Genomic DNA, 19759 nt, shown 5'->3' with positions numbered 1-19759 from the left:
TCTGCTCCTACAGGACACAAGTATGTTTTCAAAGAGGCTATGAACAGATAAAAGGCATAGGGCTTCTGTAAAGTAAATACATGAAGTAGCAGGGGAAAACCACAGTATTGTTCAAGAGTCAGGAAGCGTTGGAGCCCAGCCCAGGAAAACACTGAAACCTAAGGTGCACCCTTCCAAGTCTTGGTCCGTTTGTAAGGGGCTCCGAGATAATTTCAGCCATGTGGGATTTCATGTCAGTCCAACTTTCCTCAGAGAAAACATGTTTGACCTCAGAACAGTTAGAATAGCTCAAAAAGGATCAGAGAGATTACTTCAACACATCTCTCAAGTGGGCTGTATGCTCAGACAACAGATACTCCCACCCTGCTGCCTACCCCACCTGGCTCCACAGAGGGAGCAGCACGACGACACACCTGCCCATCGGCGGACATCTGAGGTGTTGTGCCTCACCCTCAGCCTCTAGTGCTGTGGCTGAGAACGCTCTCTGCTCTCAAGAGCGCAACGTGAGTCTGCCAGCTGCTGATCTTTCATGGCCAATCGTTGTCTGGGTCCTTGGAATAAAAAAGGTTGAAAAGTTTGTGAACAGTGCTAATAAGATAAATGACTCACTTCCTTTGCTCCCAACAAAAAAGATGAAAGGATAAGTCTTGAAGGAAATCAGAAGGTGAGAGAAGACCAACTACTCCGGCTACAATTTCAGGCTTACTTGGTGTCACAGGGAGAAAGGGCAGACAACTGAGAAGTAAAGTAACATAACTGGTGAGTGAAATTTTCCTGGAGGTTGCCCCACTGTGTCCACAATGAAGCTATCCTGGTGCCTGGGGACATCACCTCACCCTATTCTGAGTGACTCCTGGGAGGGTCCCAGGAAGACAGCCGTCCACAAGAAGCCACCTAACAAGTCCTCCACCTGCTCCAGGGCCCACTGAGGAATGCCAGGTAATACAGGGCTCCCAGGTTGATTTGAATTTAGGGTACATATCACATAATCTCTGGCAGTCTTTTATGATTTTTCTACTTCAAAATGAGAAAGCATACCTACATAATCATTCTGTTTGTGACAATCCAGTACTCAATAAGTCACACGTGATTCTTAGTACTTTCTCATAAAATGGGTCCTGGGTTAAGTGATTTTGCCCATTTATAAGCTAACGTCAGTGTTCTGAGCACATTTAAGTTAGGTGATATTAGTATGGTTGGATTTGTCAAATGCAACATTTTCAACAATATGACATTATTTTCAACTCACAATAGGTTTATCTAGACATAAATTTCATCGTAAGTTGAAGAACACCTTTGATTAGCATGTCTCAAGTATTGCATGACTCATACTTACTTTTATCAAAAATTTCACTCTTTACATAAAATTCAACTTAAATGGATGTCTCTTTTTTTACTTGCCAAATCTGGCATGTTCCCCCCATTATATTCTTCCAAGATGTGTTATAGTACAAAAAGAAAATTTAACTGTCAAAACAAAAAATGCTGCTGAAGAAAAGGCTGTTAGAAACAATGAGCATTTGTTTTAAAGTTCAGCAAGAAGCAAAGACTGTACTGATTTTGCAACAAAATAAAAGATGCATCATTGAAATAATGTGTTTACCATCATTATTTGAAATGACCTCTTTTTATAGAATTCTGTATTAAAATATCCAGTTAGAAAGGTGAAGGAAGATTAAAAAGTGATTTTACACAGCATGTTTTAAACAGCAATGCTAGAAGGTTTTTTAATACAATTGGCCTTAAATTGTGTTAAGTTTTAAATTCACTGCTTTCCGCATTAGTGCCTCTGATTTCTAGATTTCCACTTAATTACTGAATTAGTTACCCAACTGCTCCTCCCTAAATTCTTTTCTGTTTACACAAACCACCTCCAAAACATCAGCTTTGGAAACCAGACTGGGTTGTGTAAGGAGGGAGGCTGATAGAGGCTGGGGCTGACAGTGGACCTCAGGGAAGATTTGAGTCAAGGTCAGGAGGAGGAAACTGGAAAGCTGCCTGGGACCTCAGATCCAAGCAGGGCTTTGTTGTTCCCGGTGACCAGACACACCCATGGCTCCACACACAGAGCCACACCCAAAAGAGTAACCTGAAGACAGCCCACATCTCTATTGCATGTTGTTGTAGACAGGGCCACACTGCTGGGATGAACCTCCAAATAAGACACATTTTGTGGGAGGAAGGTTTATTTGAAGCTTACAGACTTGGGGGAAGTTCCACTGGTATCAGGCAGAAGTAGCTGCCCCCCCTCTTCACAGATAAGAGCAGAGATGTACCACTAAATAGCCAGCACCACACCAACAGCAAGCACTAAAGCACAGGGACCCAGCAGAGCTCACTCTGCATACCTAACACTGGAATTCTGGTTCGCCCCAAATGACACATGCCCCCACTCTGTAGTAACAGTCAGCTTGCTAGAGGCAAAAGCTGCAAACTCAATTTTAGTAATGCCTGAGTCTATGGGAGGACATCAAACTACCACACATGCCTACAAAGAAGGAGAGAGGGGTTCCCCCATCAGAAAACTTCAAGAGGAAAAACAGAGGTACCAGATAAAGACACAATGCAAAGATTCTACCTCTAAAATACAGCTATTGATCCAAAAAATGGAGGCATTTAAATTGATGAGATAATTGTCTGTCTGGAGAAGTGCTGAGCAATGATTTTTAATCAACAACTCTATGACTATGCATTATTTCAGCCTGGCCTTCTAATAAAATGTTCATAGTGCACAGAATAGAGGATACAACCACTCCATTTAGTTTAAAGCATCCCTGTTGGATAGCTTCTGGATTCCAGACATTACACTAGGAACTTCACATAAGTTTATCATATCATCTCATGCCCACTAATTCCCTTTAAGTTAAAAAGCAAATACAAAAATCTTCTATTCATGTTCATGGGAACACTAAGTCTGCAGAAGATAGGTTGCTTGACTGCATGCATGGTAAACTACAAAGAAGTAATGCAAACCTAGTGAAGAGTAATCAAAAACCTATGTTCTTCATTCTGAGCAGACACCTGGCTCAGGGTGGATGACATACATTCAGAGTGACAATCATGACTCAACAGAAAGATGCATGAACTATTTAAGGGAAAGCACTTATGGCGCTCTAGTCTCAGCTATACAACAAAACTAGATCATCTCCAAAGACCTTCCCAGGTCCAAAAATTCAGGCTGCATTAAGTGTGAACCTAATTGCTCTGAGTCAGCTATACATGTATGCAGTCTTCCTGACACCTCTGAGGTTTCTAGAGCTTAAGTGGTTCATTCTGATAACAACTTTTTCTTTTGATATTTTATTTTTACTTATGTGTTTGAGAGACAGAGAGAGAGAAAGAAGTAGAGAATGGGCGCACCAGGGCCTCCAGCTACTGCAAACAAACTCCAGATGCATATGCCACCTTGTGCATCTGGTTCACGTAGGTCCTGGGGAATTGAGCCTGGATCCTTTGGCTTTGCAGGCAAGCACCTTAACTGCTAAGCCATCTCTCCAGCCCACAACTGACTTTTTCCACATGCAAGGCAGTCACCTTTAAGATGGGGCTTGATTGGGATGGAGGAATGGCTTAGCGGTAAAAGCATTTGCTTGCAAAGCCAAAGGACCCAGGTTCGATTCCCCAGGACCCACATTAGCCAGATGCACAAGGGGCACATGCATCTGGAGTTCATTTGCAGTGGCTGGAGGCCCTGGCATGCCCATTCTCCCCTACCCTGTCAAATCATAAAAATAAAATATTTTTGAAAAATGGGGCTGGATCCATAATCTCTGACTTGGTGACAACAGAACAAGATGGAAGATCCAGGTCACAAAACCAAGCATAATACAGCAACCATGAAAACATGGGTTCTGTAGTTGAATGTCAACTACAAAGTTAAGCAGAATGGTGCTAATGCTAGCAGGCAGGCCAAGTTATGTACTTGACATCCCAGGCACTGGTGACTAATCCAGGAAGGTCTCACCATCCTTCCTCAACCTCTACAAGCACCCCAGAATTACAAACAGAAAAAGTCTACATCCAATGCTCAGTTTTGGTTAAAATTCACAATGAGGGTGGAAATATGGCTCAGTGGGTAGAGTGTCTGCCTAGTGGGTGGTACATACTTAAAATGCCAGCACTTAGGAGGTGGAGACAAGAGGAATACAAGTTCAAGTTCATTCTCAACTCATAGTGAATTTGAGGTCAACCTAAGCTACAGACCCTGTCTCAAAAAAGAGAGGGGACCAGCATTTTATGGATAGTAAACAGATATGTACATATCTTGTGCCAAATACATAGGGAGGGTGGGAGGGATGGTGTGTGTGTGTGTGTGTGTGTGTGTGTGTGAGAGAGAGAGAGAGAGAGAGATAAAAAGAGAGGAGAAGGAGGAAGAAGAAAGAAAAGTAATCAGAATTCAACATGTATTTCTTCCTAGAGGTCATAATTTGGAAGCTTGGACAACAACAGATTAGGTAAATAACTCAATTTTGAGTAAGTACAGTAATGACCATGACCCAAGGAAAGGCAAACAAAAGCATATAAAGATAAAGACTTCCTTCTGAGGAAGGACCATATGGATCACCATCTGACCTCAACTACTAATTCTCAGCTTGGTGGAAAGCAAATAGTTGAGAAAATACTGCACAATACCCAAAACATCTCAAATGCAATTGTGGAGAAGGCATGCCCACAACAAAAGATAGCTTGAATGACAGTTTCCAAATGCTAAAGGTGCTTAGAAATACAAATATCAATGTAGCCATGTGTATAAAAGTCCAGGGAGCAGAGAAAGTACCTGCCAGTGAGAGGACTGGTCGGAAGCTGGCGTGGAAGCACCTCCACACAGGTGAGGGGCCTGGACGGAAGCTGGCACAGAAGCACCTCCACAGCCACTGCCTTAAGCATGGGGGAATGAAACAGATTGTTGACTTTTTAAAAACACTAACACAGTCACCCAAAGTATTCGTATAATATATAGTTACTTTCAGATATGTAAAACAAATAATTTTGTTTTGAAGTCACTAAAGTATACTGAATGCGAACTACTAGATTTATCTTCTAACTTTTCCAGTTCTACTGTTTATCTTCCTAACAACATTAACTGTCTCTGTCACATTTTCATGCACATTAATGATGCCATAGGCCATCACTATAGACCTAAGATCATGTAATATAAAGTGGATCTGCTATGTTTATAACCTACATAATTGAGGGACTTAACATAGAATATTAAAAACTCTGGGGCTGGAGAGGTGGCTCCACAGTTAAGGCACTTGCGTACAAAGCCTAATGACCTGGGTTCAATTTGCCAGTACCCATGTAGAGCCAGATACACAAAGTAGTGCATGCATCTGGAGATGGTTTTCAGTAGCTAGAGGTCCTGGTACGCTCATATTCATTCATTCTCTCTCCCTCTCCTCCCCCTCTTTGCAAATAAATGAATAAAAATATTTTTGGAAAGCTCCTAAGTCAAATGTAGTATACTTTCATCCCAGCACTCGTGTGGATGAAGTAGGAGGATCACTGTACTCACAGTGAGTATTACAAAGATAGGATGATCAAAAAGTAAGTTTCCAGGTGGGCCTGATCTAGAAAGAGACCCTGAATGGTAATGTGAGCACAAATCAAAATGTGATCACAGACAGCTAAAATTTCTTTTTTAAAAAATTTGTTTTCATTTATTTGAGGTGGGGAGACAGAGAGCGAGAGGGAGAGAATGGGCATGCCAGGGCTTCCAGCCACTGCAATGAAACTCCAGATGCATGCACCCCCTTGTGCATGTGGCTTACATGGGTCCTGGGGAATCGAACCGAGATCCTTTGGATTTGCAGGCAAGTGCCTGATCAGTAAGTCATCTTTCCAGCCTGGCTAAAATTTCTTGTTGAGAACTTGTTGTTCAACACAATTATTTAGGTGAAACCATCAGACAAATACTTACAAAAACAAACACAACAAGTGAGAACAAAATTATGAAAACTATGAAGAAACTGTGCTGCACTGCACTGCACTATGCTGGATGGGATCCTAATGCAGTACAGTGCTGAGGAAAAATATGATCACCATGCACTGCTGTACTGTGGAGGAACAGGATCCCTGAGCATAGCTGTACTATGGGGGAATGGGATGCCTGTGCAGTGAAATACTGGTGGAGGAACTGGATCCGTGTGCTGCAGTCCTATACTGGTAAAGTAACTGGATCCCTGTGCTGCAGTGCTGTAGTGTGGAGACATGAGATCCCTGTGTTGCAGTGCTACAGTGTGGAGACATGAGATCCCTGTGCTGCAGTGCTGTAGTGTGCAGACATGGGATCCCTGTGCTGCAGTGCTGTAGTGTGCAGGCATGGGATCCCTGTGCTGCAGTGCTGTACTGTGGAGGCATGGGATCCCTGTGCTGCAGTGCTGTACTGTGGAGGCATGGGAGCCCTGTGCTGCAGTGCTGCAGTGTGGAGGCATGGGAGCCCTGTGCTGCAGTGCTGCAGTGTGGAGACATGGGAGCCCTGTGCTGCAGTGCTGCAGTGTGGAGACATGGGAGCCCTGTGCTGCAGTGCTGCAGTGTGGAGACATGGGAGCCCTGTGCTGCAGTGCTGTAGTGTGGAGGCATGGGATCCCCGTGCTGCAGTGCTGTAGTGTGGAGGCATGGGATCCCCGTGCTGCAGTGCTGTAGTGTGGAGGCATGGGATCCCCGTGCTGCAGTGCTGTAGTGTGGGGACATGGGATCCCCGTGCTGCAGTGCTGTAGTGTGGGGACATGGGATCCCCGTGCTGCAGTGCTGTAGTGTGGGGACATGGGATCCCCGTGCTGCAGTGCTGTAGTGTGGAGGCATGGGATCCCCGTGCTGCAGTGCTGCAGTGTGGAGACATGGGATCCCTGTGCTGCAGTGCTGTAGGGTGGAGGCATGGGATCCCTGTGTTGCAGTGCTGTAGTGTGGAGTCATGGGATCCCTGTGCTGCAGTGCTGTAGTGTGGAGTCATGGGATCCCTGTGCTGCAGTGCTGTACTGTGGAGACATGGGATCCCTGTGCTGCAGTGCTGTAGTGTGGAGACATGGGATCCCTGTGCTGCAGTGCTGTAGTGTGGAGGCATGGGATCCCCGTGCTGCAGTGCTGTAGTGTGGAGACATGGGATCCCTGTGCTGCAGTGCTGTACTGTGGAGACATGGGATCCCTGTGCTGCAGTGTTGTAGTGTGGAGACATGGGATCCCTGTGCTGCAGTGCTGTAGTGTGGAGTCATGGGATCCCTGTGCTGCAGTGCTGTAGTGTGGAGGCATGGGATCCCTGTGCTGCAGTGCTGTAGTGTGGAGACATGGGATCCCTGTGCTGCAGTGCTGTAGTGTGGAGACATGGGATCCCTGTGCTGCAGTGCTGTAGTGTGGAGACATGGGATCCCTGTGCTGCAGTGCTGTACTGTGGAGACATGGGATCCCTGTGCTGCAGTGCTGTAGTGTGGAGACATGGGAGCCCTGTGCTGCAGTGCTGTACTGTGGAGACATGGGATCCCTGTGCTGCAGTGCTGTAGGGTGGGGACATGGGATCCCTGTGCTGCAGTGCTGTACTGTGGAGACATGGGATCCCTGTGCTGCAGTGCTTTACTTGGGTAGTAGTAAAAAGTTTTGAAGCTGCTAGGGAAGAATGCCTGGCATTTCCTCAAATCATTGAATATTTCAGCTATATTACTTAGCAATTCTGCTTCTTGGCACAGATCAAAAAAGTATTGAATGTAGGGTCTCAAAAGTGATATTCGCCAGCCTGTGTTCACAACAACATTATCCCTATAGCCAAAAGGTGGAAGCAGTCCAATCCTTCATCAACAGAAGGGTCAACAGAATCAACGTGACAGAGTCATGAAAAGGAACATTATTTACCCTGTAAACAGAAGGTCTTCTGACATGCTACAACATGACTGAGCAGACACAGCAAATTAAATAATTCAATGACAAAATCTCCCACACTTATTGCTTGTGTATAAAGTACGCAAACTAGTGAAAATCATAGCAACAAAAAACAGAATGGTAGGAGTAATGGATTAGGGTAGGAGAAATAGAGTTGTTGCTTACTAAAGACAGTTTTAGTTTTGCAAGAGGAAAAAAATTAAGGAAGATGGTTTACATAGCACTGTGAATGTATGTCATTCTGCTTTATTTAAAATGGTTAATATGGTATGTTTTACACATATTTTACCACAATAATATATAAATACATACATACACAAACACACACACACAAACACATGGGCACGCACGTGCACTCATACATGGGTGTTTAAATCTTGAGGGTTTTATGCACCACAGTATTATCTATGGTTCTAGAAATAGTGAGCACCTTTCCAAGGGCTTGGGAGACTGAACCCAGGCTTTAAGGCAGGTCTCACTTCCCCTACAGAAAGCCCTAGGAAATCCTGCCTCTTTAATTCATTGTCTAACTAATAACCTTGAAACCATTTCCTTAAAACAGAACAGGGCTGGTTTGTTTCTGTCCTTTTTCTTCTTTTAAGTAGTAAAACAGAAGAAGAACAAGGGTTATGAAATAAAGAAAGGTAAATGATTTCACTCCCCCCCACCTTTTTTTTTCAAGATTAGGTACTTTAACTCAACTTCTTCCTGAACTAAGATTTTTTTTTCCTATAAGGTTAGAATATTATCCATTCAAATCTGCATGGATCTCCTCCCTGCAGACAGCTAGTTCCCAGGGAAGTTTTTACATTATACATTTCCTAAGCTGCAGAAAGCCAGAGGAAACTTATCTGTACTTCTCAAAAGAGCCCATGTGTGCTGATTAAAAAATAAATAAATAACAAGACTTCTGGGGCGGAGTGAACCATATACTGATTTCCTCTGAAGACGCCTCCGAGGTTAAGCTCGAATGTCATTTTGAGTTCCTAATCCAACTAAACAACACAACCATACTTGCATGACACATACCAATTCTGACATGGTTTTAAGAAACTGCATGATCTCACATGCTTTCCCACCTTGGTCAAATGGAACAGAATGGAAAGAGAGCCATCTCCCAAAACAGGGTTGCTTGCTATTGATGGTGATAGTTCTGTTCCCTGAACAATGATCTAGCAAACACCAAACCTTCATTCCTAAATATTCGGAGTTAGGTTCCTACAAGCCCTTATCGCAACATTTTCCTTAACTAATCAATATATAACCTTGGTTCATGTGTGTCTGTTTAAAAATACCCCTTTTAACACAGTGCTAGTTGGTGAGCATTGGGTAAGCCAATAACAACATCTCTCATACTTTTTTTTTTTTTCGAGGCAGGGTCTCACTCTAGCCCAGGCTGTCCTGGAATTCACTATGTAGTCTCAGGGTGGCCTTGAACTCACGGTGATCCTCCTACCTCTGCCTCCCAAGTGCTGGGATTAAAGGCATGCGCCACCACACCCGTCTCATCTCTTATACTTAAAGAAAGCCCAAATGTGGGTTCTGGGATCTGTACTTAGGTAATCACACTTGCCTAACAAGCACTTTTTAAAATTTTTTTAAGAGAGAGACAGAGAGAATATTGGCACACCAGGGCCTCAGCCACTGTAATCAAACACCAGACTCTTGCGCCACCTAATGTGCATGTGCAACCTTGCATTTGCTTCACCTTTGTACAACTGGCTTATGTGGGACCTGAAGAGAGATCAAACATGGGTCCTTAGGCTTTGCAGGCAAGCTCCTTAACCACTAAACCATGTCTCCAGCCCCCTCACAAGGACTTTATTGACTGACCTATCTCTGCGGCCTGAAAGAAAGCTTTTATATATATTTCTCTGTAAGATACATCCAAACCTTTTGGTCCTTAGAAATATTAGACAAACAGCAGTCCTAGAGTTGGAGCCATCCTCAACAGTGAAATACCAATAAATACACAAAAATGCAAAACACTGCAGTGCTAGTAGGCTGCAACTCACAGTATGGAGACAGGTATGGCAGAGTGCTGCCTCGTGCAGTCTCAACTGGGCACAGGCATCTTCAACTACTCAAACATTTTGGTGTTCCGTACATATCCATCAACCACCAATGACCATAAAAGCTCATATACTGCTCGGTGGTTCCAAACTCTAGTAAGTGACCAAATTCATAAAGTCAGAACTTTTGAATACTGAGAACCAACTATATTGACTGACAGACTTATGCCTACATGTATAGTAATGAACATAAAACCCACTTAAATCTATCGGCAGGGCCTCTGAAAAGGTGGCTGAGCAGCATACACTATGCATCAGGCACTGTCTGATGGGAAGTGAGAATTCTCCCTCACACCCCTCACTTTAGCAGGCCAAGTCTGAGCAAATTGCCAAATGCTATCTATGGACCTAGCAGTGTTGACTGGCCTCTGCAGACAGTGTTTGTGACTTTGGTCCAATAACAAGCCACTCCTATATCCTCAAAAGAATCTCTTGCAGCTTCTAGAAGCTTCCTCAAAATCATCCCCTTTGTTTATTCATGGCTTCAGCACTATCTGAATGCAACTTCTATTAAAAACTCAGTGACATTTTTTCATAGCCTAACCAAGAAATCTCTGTTCGGAGACCTCCATCTTAGCTTCATATACATACTTAAGATGAAAATCCAACATCTAAGAAATGTACAGTGTGTTCCAATGTGCCATTCATAGCAACATCAAGTGTGTTTTTATCAGAAAAATTGAAGCAGATGGCAAGCATACTGCCACCAACATGGGATCCTGGCAAAATAATGGATATATGTGGGGGGTGGGGAGGTAATTTTTTTTTTTAACTCCTAAAAGAAGACACTGGAATTTACAATTGATCTGAGCTGCCTCCTTGAAGTACCAAATGCTCAGGATCACAGGACCAGGGTCCAGGAGTTCATTTGGCTCACTTTATGTCTTCAGTGCTTCATGAAAAGTTCAAACTTCAACAGCCCTATACTCTTTCAATGGAAGGAACTTTATATTTGTGTGCTAAGGATCAAACTTTAGAGTTCAAGCATGCTAGGCAAGTGTTCTACCTCTGAGCACATCCCAGCCCAAGGACTCTGTCACCTTCTCCCCACCATAACCAGTTCCTTACCCTTTCTGCAAAGCTAAAATAAGAACCAAGCTCTTAAAAACATCTGCTTTTGTAAATCTCCAAATGCATTATTTGTAAAGTCTTCTTGGCACTGTAACTAAAAAGGCTTTTAAATTTTTATTAAAGTTCTCACTAATATGTTCATTTTTTATTTATTTATTTTTAAAACATTTATTTATTTAAGAGAGAGAGAGAATGGGTACACCAGGGCCTCTAGCCACCAGTACTTCCAACTGCTGCAAATGAACTCAAGATGCATGTGCCACGTTGTGCGTCTAGCTTACATGGGTCCTGGGGAATTGAACCTGGGTTCTTAGGCTTTATAGGCAAGTTCCTCAACCACTAATCCATCTCTCCAGCCCTTATTTATTTTTTTAAACACAAGGTTTCACTCAGTACTCCAGGCTGGCCTGGAGCTTACCATGTGCCCAGGAATGGTCTGGAACTGATAGTGATCCTCCTGCCTCAGTGTTCCAAACACTGGGACTGCAGGACTGAGCAACTATACCCAGCTACATTTGCCATTCCTTGTCACTTTCCCAAATATAATATTCCTTTACTACACAGACTATTCAAAGAAAAATGTTGGGCTGACCATAATTTGGAGTGCATGTGGCGAATTTCACTCAGCACCAGTCAGCAACAAAATTCCCTGTCTGAGCTTAGGGCCTTTCCTGTTCTTTCTGTTTCCTTGGGTCTATTCCTGTCAGGTGCAAATGCTCCAAAAACGTACAATTATGACATTGGAACTCACACTGAGTCATAGCTGGAACCCATCTTCTCTTCTGAGCTCACATTAAAAATAAACAGTGTCTAAAATTACACTTAAAAAGGTAGGTGGGAATTAGAAGCGCAAATGTGGCTTTGGCCCCAGCTGGATACACTCTGGGGGAACAGATGTCAGTAATAAACCTAGGAAAGCTACAAAGGTTAATTTACATCCATTTCAAGCCCTAAATGAAAATGCTGACATGAACATAAAATGGTGCCACAGTTGCTATCCTTCTTTGCCTGAAGGTGCCCAGGGGAAGATAGCACTTGGAGGAGAATATGAACATGGTCTGGAGCAGGTGTGACATGCAGTCTTAAGAAAGTCAGCCTGACACATGGCCCAGCATGCAGCACAGACAGTCTCACAAGCAGAACCAGGGAAGCTACCATCTCTCCCAAAGCTGGCTCTGGGCCCATAAGTAAAAGAAAAGCTTCCCTTCATCTATTCCTGCCGGCCACAAAGGAGCAGTGCTCTGGATGGTGTTGGGAGAGACAAATACACAACTACAAATGACCATAAATGGCACAATATTAAACCTGAAGTGACCAGGACAAAGGCTAAGAGATGGCTCTGTGGGCAAAGTGCTTGCTGTGCAAGCATGAGGACCTGAGTCCTAGATACCAGCACCCACATAAAAGCAGAGGGTAGCAGCACATTCCTGTACTCCTGGCACTGAGGAGACAGACAGGAAGATCCCTGTGACCTTCTGAAAAGCTAATGGAGATGAATTAATTAGTTCCAAGTTTACTGACATATCCTGTCTCAAAAAATCATGAGTATAAAAAAAAAATATCATGAGAATCATCCTCTGGCCTCCCCATGTAGGCACACACACCTGCATGCACACATGTGCTCAGACACATACAAATATACATACACATATGCATACAGAGCACTCATATATACACATGCAAAATATTAAATAGATAAAAATGAAGTTACCAGGGCAGATATGATAATTAATCAAAGAGTAGATCCAAAGAAATGCAGGAGAACAAGCAAGAGCCTGAGAAAATGGAGAGAAGTACAGCAGCAATACTAAAGCAGGGTGAACATGGCTGGGGTTAAATCCATTGAAGAGGCTTTCTTTACAGGTTCAGATTGTAGTCATATAAACTATAGTCAACTTGGGTTTCCAAGAACGGCTTTGTTACTGACACCTCTTTCAGCCTTTATCCTCCATGGGGAGGTATCTGCACTTTTTTTAAGTAGGAAAGGCTGTAAATTTACAGGTGAAGTCACCTTTCCTCCAGGGGAGCCAAGGGCACTGGTACCCAGAAGTGGCCCTGAGTAGTCTGTTTAGCCATAGGCAGTATCAGTGACATTGGCACATTCAATAAGGAGTTGAGGCCAGAGACTTTACTTCTCCACAGAGACTAGGAAATCACGTCAGTACTATGCAAGGATCCTTTCTCTCAAGTTTTCTTTGTGTCATAGCACTCATCAGAAAACAAGGATTCAGGCCTGGAGGGATGGTTTAGCAGTTAAGGCATTTGCCTGCAAAGCCAAAGGACCCAGGATCAAATCCCCAGGACCCACATAAGCCAGATGCACAAGGGGCACATGTGTCTGGAGTTCATTTGCAGTGCCTAGAGCCCCTGGCATGACCATTCATATTCCCTCTCTCTCTCTTCCTCCCTCCCTCCCTCCCTCTCTCCTTGCAAATAAATAAACAAAATAAAAATAAAAAAAGAAACACTGAAAACAAGGATTCAGGGCTAGGGAGGTGCCTCAGTGGATAAAGCACTTTCTGTACACATACGAGTACCTGAACTAGGAACTTCAGACCCCATGTGAAAGCCAGAAGCCATGCTGGACCTCTATAATCCCAAAATGACTACAGTGAAGTGAGAGGAAGAGCCAGGGAATTTTCCTGAATGAACAATGAAACACCCTGCCTCAAATCAGGTAGAAGGCTAACATTGACACCCAAAAGTTGTCCTCTGACCTCCACACGTATGCTATAGCACGCATGAGCCTACAATCCCTCCTTCCCTCCCTCTCTCTGTTTCTCTCTCTCTCTCTCTCTCTCTCTCTCTCACACACACACACACACACACACACACACACACACACACAGAGAGAGAGAGAGAGAGAGAGAGAGAGAGAGAGAGGGGGGGGGGGAGGGAGAAATACAAAATAAAAAAGAGGGGCTGAAGAGATGGCTAGTTTGGCAAAGCCACCAGCCTGTGAAACCTAAGGACCCAGGTTCAATTTCCCAGTACCCACATAAGCCAGATGCACAAAAGGGTACATGTGTCTGGAGTTTGTTTGGAGTGGGTGGAGGCCCTCACACACCCACTCTTTATCTACTTCCCTCCCTCCCTCCCTCCCTTTCTCTTTCTCTCCCTTCTCTCTTAGATAAATAAATAAATAAAAATACTTTTTAAAAATAAAACAAGGTGGCTGGAGAGATAGCTTAGCAGTTAAGCACTTGCCTATGAAGCCTAAGGACCCTAGTTCTAGGCTTGATTCCCCAGGACCCAGGTTAGCCAGATGCACAAGGGGGTGCACACATCTGGAGTTCATTTGCAGTGGCTGGAGGCCCTGGCATGCCCATTCTATCTCTCACACACACACTCTCTCTCTCGCTCTCTCTACCTGCCTCCTTCTCTGTCACTGGCACTCTCAAATAAATAAATAAAAATAAAAATAAACAAGGACTCCACATCTGCTTATAGTGACACTATTAAAATCATCAACAAATATATTTTTGAGCAATTTTCCATGAACTGAAAAATTTACTATAGTCTATGTATACTTGTGGCTAACTTTTAATTATGCATTTTTCGTTAGCTCAAAAGGGATCAAGAGCCAGACAGAATGTAGATGAGAAATGAAAAGACAATGAACATGCTAACTTGTTTTCTGGAGTCAGACTGCCTGAGCTTAAGTTCTACCTCTGGCACTTAGCAGATGTGTGATCTTGGGCAAGTTTCTTGAAGTCTCTGTTCTTCAATGAGGACAATAATAACTACAACCTCATGTAGCTGTAAGAATGAAATGGGTGAACTACAGATATACCAACCTTAAAACTCTCTAGTGTTTACATTGACATGTCATCTTGAATCTTTGTGTTAAAGTTATAATGACTAATCCATAATGGTTTTCACATTATATCAAATTTAAATTAGCTTTATAAAGGAAAGATTCATGATAAAGAAAAATATGTAACAAAAAAATCCAGTGTTTTTTCTATACTGTTAGTTGGGGGAAAACAACCAAAACTCCAACAACAACAAAAAAAATACAAATTTGGATCACGGTGAGCTAAGAACTCAGTGAGACCAACTGACAGAGACTGACAGTCTCCCTGGAAGTGATAGAGAGGTAGTACGGAGCCACCTCTGGACCTCTCCCCAGGCAGGGCACACAACTGAACTGGAGTGCTACAAGTTTCTCCATCACTGACAACAATTTACGGGGCAGCCACTCAAAGCACCCATAGAACAATTTACTCTGAAAGTGACCTCATGTATCTGAAGATGATGGTGTACCTAGATAAAAAGTCACCCTGGCTGTCCCTGCTCTAAAATCCACTGAGTCATGCTGAGGTGTGGCTCAGTGGGAGAGCACTTACCTGGCATGCTAGAGACCCTGTGTTCCACCCTCAGCACTGCATGAAAACCAAACCAAGTGCAGTGACTAGGAAGGCTTTGTGGTAAGTGCTTACTCTCCAGCAAGACCAAGAGCACCATTAACCATGGGGCTTTCCAGAAGTATCTGAAGCATGGTGACCTCCAGATGGCTACATTCATCTAATATGCTCGAGCAATGTCTTGGGAAGACAAAACTTTTTTGAAATTAAAATTAAGGAAAAGCATTCTTGTTTCAAGTTTTATCAAATACACTGATGAAACTTGTATTAAATAAGTGGAATGTCACACTGTTTAGCATTTTTCAATGATTTGAGGTCTTTATTTCCTTAAGGTTTAAGAGAGCCCGAGATACAAGTTTAGCAATGCAAAGGACAGTCTTTCAGTTTGGAGAATCAGGAAAGGGTATACTGAGGAACAAGCAGAGAGAACTGTGTCTTGAAGGGACAAGAGGATTTGAGTGGTCTCCCTGGAGCAGAATGGAAACAGGAGTAGAGGCGGAGAGGGGGCTTTAAGTGGAGAAAATCTACATATCATGGAAGCCATAAACCAAATCCTGGCCCACATCTCTTCCACAAATGCAAAATGAAAGAAATGTGACCCAATCAAGCCAGACAGGGCCAGGTCACAGATGGCAGCATCACATGACAACCTCAAGAACTTAGAGAAGTTATCCAGGTCACCAAGACTCAACATCATTTACCCAGAAAGCCAGGGAACAAAACCCAGTCTCCTCACAAAGGTCTTAACACCATCCACAGTACACAGCAAGCATCAATCAATTCTAGCTCTTTCCAGCCCTTGAAGAGGGTATCCAGAAGCTGGCAACAAAACCAGCCCAGGGGCATCCTCATTGGGATCTACCACAAGTATTACAAAGTCGCTGCTGGCAAAGAGGCTCCTGTTTTCAGGAAAAAAATAGTAATAATCCAGTCCATCATTCTGTTAATGCATGTGCTTTAAAAATCTACTCTTGGGCTTGAGAGATTGCTTAGTGGTTAAGGCGCTTGCCTGCAAAGCCTAGAGACCCAGGTTTGATTCCCCAACACCCACATGGACCAGATGCACAAGGTGGCACATGCATCTGGAGTTGGTTTGCAGTGGCTAGACACCCTGGTATGCCCATTTTCCCTTCCTCTCTAACAAATAAATTGACAAAATATTTTAAAAGTACATTCCACAGAGAAATGGGAGAATTCCCAGAAGCACATGGGCCAGTCAGCAAACAAAAACACACACAAAACGAAAAGACCCTGTCTCAAATAAAGTGAACAAGGAACTGACATCTGAGGCTGTCCTTTGAATTCCACATGCATGCCATATCACATGTGCACCCGTGTCCACACATAACATACACCTCTCCATACACACAGATAATCTACTCTGCTATGCACTACAGGGTAAAGGCGGGCCCTCGCATTCACTGATACATTCACAACTAGGAAGCGCACAATGTCTGATGAGTGCAAAGTTTTGCCTCTTCCGACAGAATTCTATTCCTGATTCTATAACCATATGATCCTAAGGAAGCCTTGCAAACCAGGGCAATTATTTCACCCAGTTCCATGACAAGTTCAAAGGCTCCATGGCAAATACTCTGAAAATAGATGATTGAGCTCCTCTCCTTTTGCCAACTGAATATTTTCCATTACAAAATAGAACTACTTTTTAGTGTGGAAGGAGAATGAAAGACCATGATCAGGCTCCAATCCCCTGGCTTCCTTCATTTACTCAAAACACTATTACTGATTTCAGGTACATCTGCCTTTCCACAAGGGATGGAGTCTTGCTAGTCCGAAGGCCAGGGGCCTTCTGGGGCTCCTTCAAGGTGCAAGAACTCTAAAAAGGCTTACCAGTCTGAAAGTATGAAATCACGACTCATTTTTATACTGTTTTTTGCATGTGTTTATGCATGTGATGTATGGGCATGCATGTGCAACTTATATGTGGAGGGGTGTGTGTGTGCAGCTAAACACATGTGTGTCTGTGCAGAAAGGCCAGAGGTATCTGTTGAGAGAGTTTTCCTCAGTGGTTCTTCACATTATTTTTTGAAACAGGGTCTCTCACTGAACCTAAAGCTCACTAATTTGACTAGACTCGGCAGCTAGCAAACTTCTATGTCTACATCCCATTCCTGAGACTACAGCCACACACCACCACAATCAAGATTTTTATGTGCATACTGAGGATCTGAACTCAGGTCCTTGAGGTTGCAGAGGTGACATGTTACCACTGGGCTATACCACCAGCCCCATTTTAAATTAATTTTTTGTTTTTCAAGGTAGGGTCTCACTCTAGCCCAGGCTGACCTGTTTTTAGAGTTAGGCTTCTGTGTAACGCTTTTACACATATATAATAACACTTTGTTTTCCATCCTCTTAATTTCATTGGGAAAAGGGGTTGGTGGTCACTAGCCTGGAACTCTTGACTGAAAGTGAATGCCATGAGCTGTCTTTCCTATGTATCACTTTCAAAAAAAAGTGTTTTTTCTTCAAATCTGATGAAAGTATACATTGTATTATATGTTTTCCATAAGGAAGTCATGATGATGTCTGCTGACCAGAATCACTTTCATTCCAACAAATTAGATATTCATATAAGTTTGTTCATCTAATTGAAGAAGGGAACTAATTCATTATGAAAATAACTAGCATACATAAATGCCTACCAAGGGCTCCTAAAATAAATATTTTCATATGAGAGCTGTGTTTTTAATACTCTAAAATTATTTCCAGCATTTGGCATGTAGCCAAGGCAATTCAGTAACTTTGCCATTTATAGCAAAGTTTAGGCTGAGTTCGTTGTATGGCAAATAGAAAAGTATCCTTACTGAACAATTCAAGGCCACAGTGCAAACAAAATGTCCGGGCAGAAAGGGACTTTGTCTACATGCAATCAGAAACTCTTTAGAATGCAAAGGAACCTATAAGTGTTTGCCAAAATTAAAAATTAAGCCAGGCGTGGTAGTGCATGCCTTTAATTCCAGCACTTGGGTGACAGAGGTAGGAGGATCGCTGTGAGTTCGAGGCCACCCTGAGACTACATAGTGAATTCCAGGTCAGCCTGAGCTACAGTGAGACCCTGCCTCAAAAAAAAAAAATTTAAAAGACAAGTAAAAAAATGACACAGGCAATGTGAAGCTAGGATAACAGAAGACACACCTCAACTCCTCAAAGGGGAAACCAAAAGAGAAAATAAAAGACTTTCACAGACATAAAGACCCATCTCTTCCCCTTCACTTACAAGCCAATCAGTAAGAGAAATCTGTCTAGTATGTGAGAATACACTCACCTACCAAGCAGAGGCAATTCAGTTTAGGACCAGAAAATTCCTGTCCCTATCAAATTTAAGAAAAAAGTGCTACATAAACTAAATTAGCCTGTGGTTACATTGATTTATTTTGGGCTTCGAGAAATAACAGAAGTAATACCCTCCCCCTTCCCCTACCCGTCAACTACTGGGCAAGACCAGAGATATGAGATCGTTGTCACACTGTGGGAAGCAACATTAGTGAAACACATTCATGACCAAGGACAGCCAAAGAAAAAATAGGATCAAATGTGCAGACAGACCCAGCAAGGTCAGCCCTTAGTTTAGGTCTTTTAAAATAAGAAACAGGCTCTGGTCAGAAATGTGCAAGGGCTGCCTTCTCTACTTCCCCATCAGTAAGAAGATCCCGAAGTTCTCTGCAAGGACAACATAACTACTTCTTCAATGCCTGTATTTTTAGGACATATATGGCCAACAATTTAGGACTGGGGATACAGTTCAGTTGTATAGCACTCGCCCAGTAAGCTGAGTCCCTAGGTTCAATCCCTAGTATGCAAAAAGAGGACAGCGGGAGGTTGCAGGAACCCATCTGTCCCTCAGAAATATATGAAAGTGCAACACAGTGTTACCAATTAATCTAATTAGTAGATGCATGTGTGAGCAAAATATACTATTCTTTCAATTTCTCTGAGACTTTTTAAAAATAATATACAGATAGGGAAGAGGAAAATGCTACTGGGGCCCAAAGAAAGTATACCTATAAGGAAAAGAATGAACAAGGAAAGTAACTAACAAAGACATTTAATCAAACAAATAGGTTACTTATTTATCTCTGAAAAATGCTACCACTTTCAGTATCACAGATCTGTACGGTTTTCTACTGTCGCAGATAAAATCTCTCCCAGATTTACTATGTAAATAAAAAGTACTTTACAACTTCAGATGGTAGTGAAAATGTGTGGTTCAGTTTTCATGCTTCGGTGTACAACATGTTGTAAATGCAAATGACTCCAAGATAAGTCATTCAGGAAAGATCAAATAACTCAGCATTTAAAATTCTACCAGAGATGCATGGCTGGACTTACCCATTAGGAAGAACTGTATATTCCTCT

General features: G+C 42.9%; 1 protein-coding gene across 5 annotated transcripts in view; it reads right to left on the bottom strand.

The window, feature by feature from the left end:
• The window catches only part of Lrch1 (leucine rich repeats and calponin homology domain containing 1), a 211796-nt gene that overhangs the window by 154984 nt on the left and 37053 nt on the right, over positions 1 to 19759 (bottom strand). Inside the window, exon 1 of one of the 5 annotated variants that reach the window (XM_045145363.1) lies at positions 19733 to 19750. The exons of the other annotated variants lie outside the window; for them this stretch is intronic. Within the exon in view, the coding sequence (XP_045001298.1) occupies positions 19733 to 19736 (4 nt within the window). The 5' untranslated portion in view covers positions 19737 to 19750. Of the gene's footprint in view, positions 1 to 19732; positions 19751 to 19759 lie in introns of those variants that run through there. 5 annotated transcript variants of the gene reach the window in all.

Source organism: Jaculus jaculus, chromosome 3, assembly GCF_020740685.1.
Source record: "Jaculus jaculus isolate mJacJac1 chromosome 3, mJacJac1.mat.Y.cur, whole genome shotgun sequence".
In the NCBI taxonomy this organism is placed as follows: domain Eukaryota; kingdom Metazoa; phylum Chordata; class Mammalia; order Rodentia; family Dipodidae; genus Jaculus; species Jaculus jaculus.
Note: the sequence above shows the minus strand (reverse complement) of the source record. Positions and strands in the feature narration are given on the sequence as shown.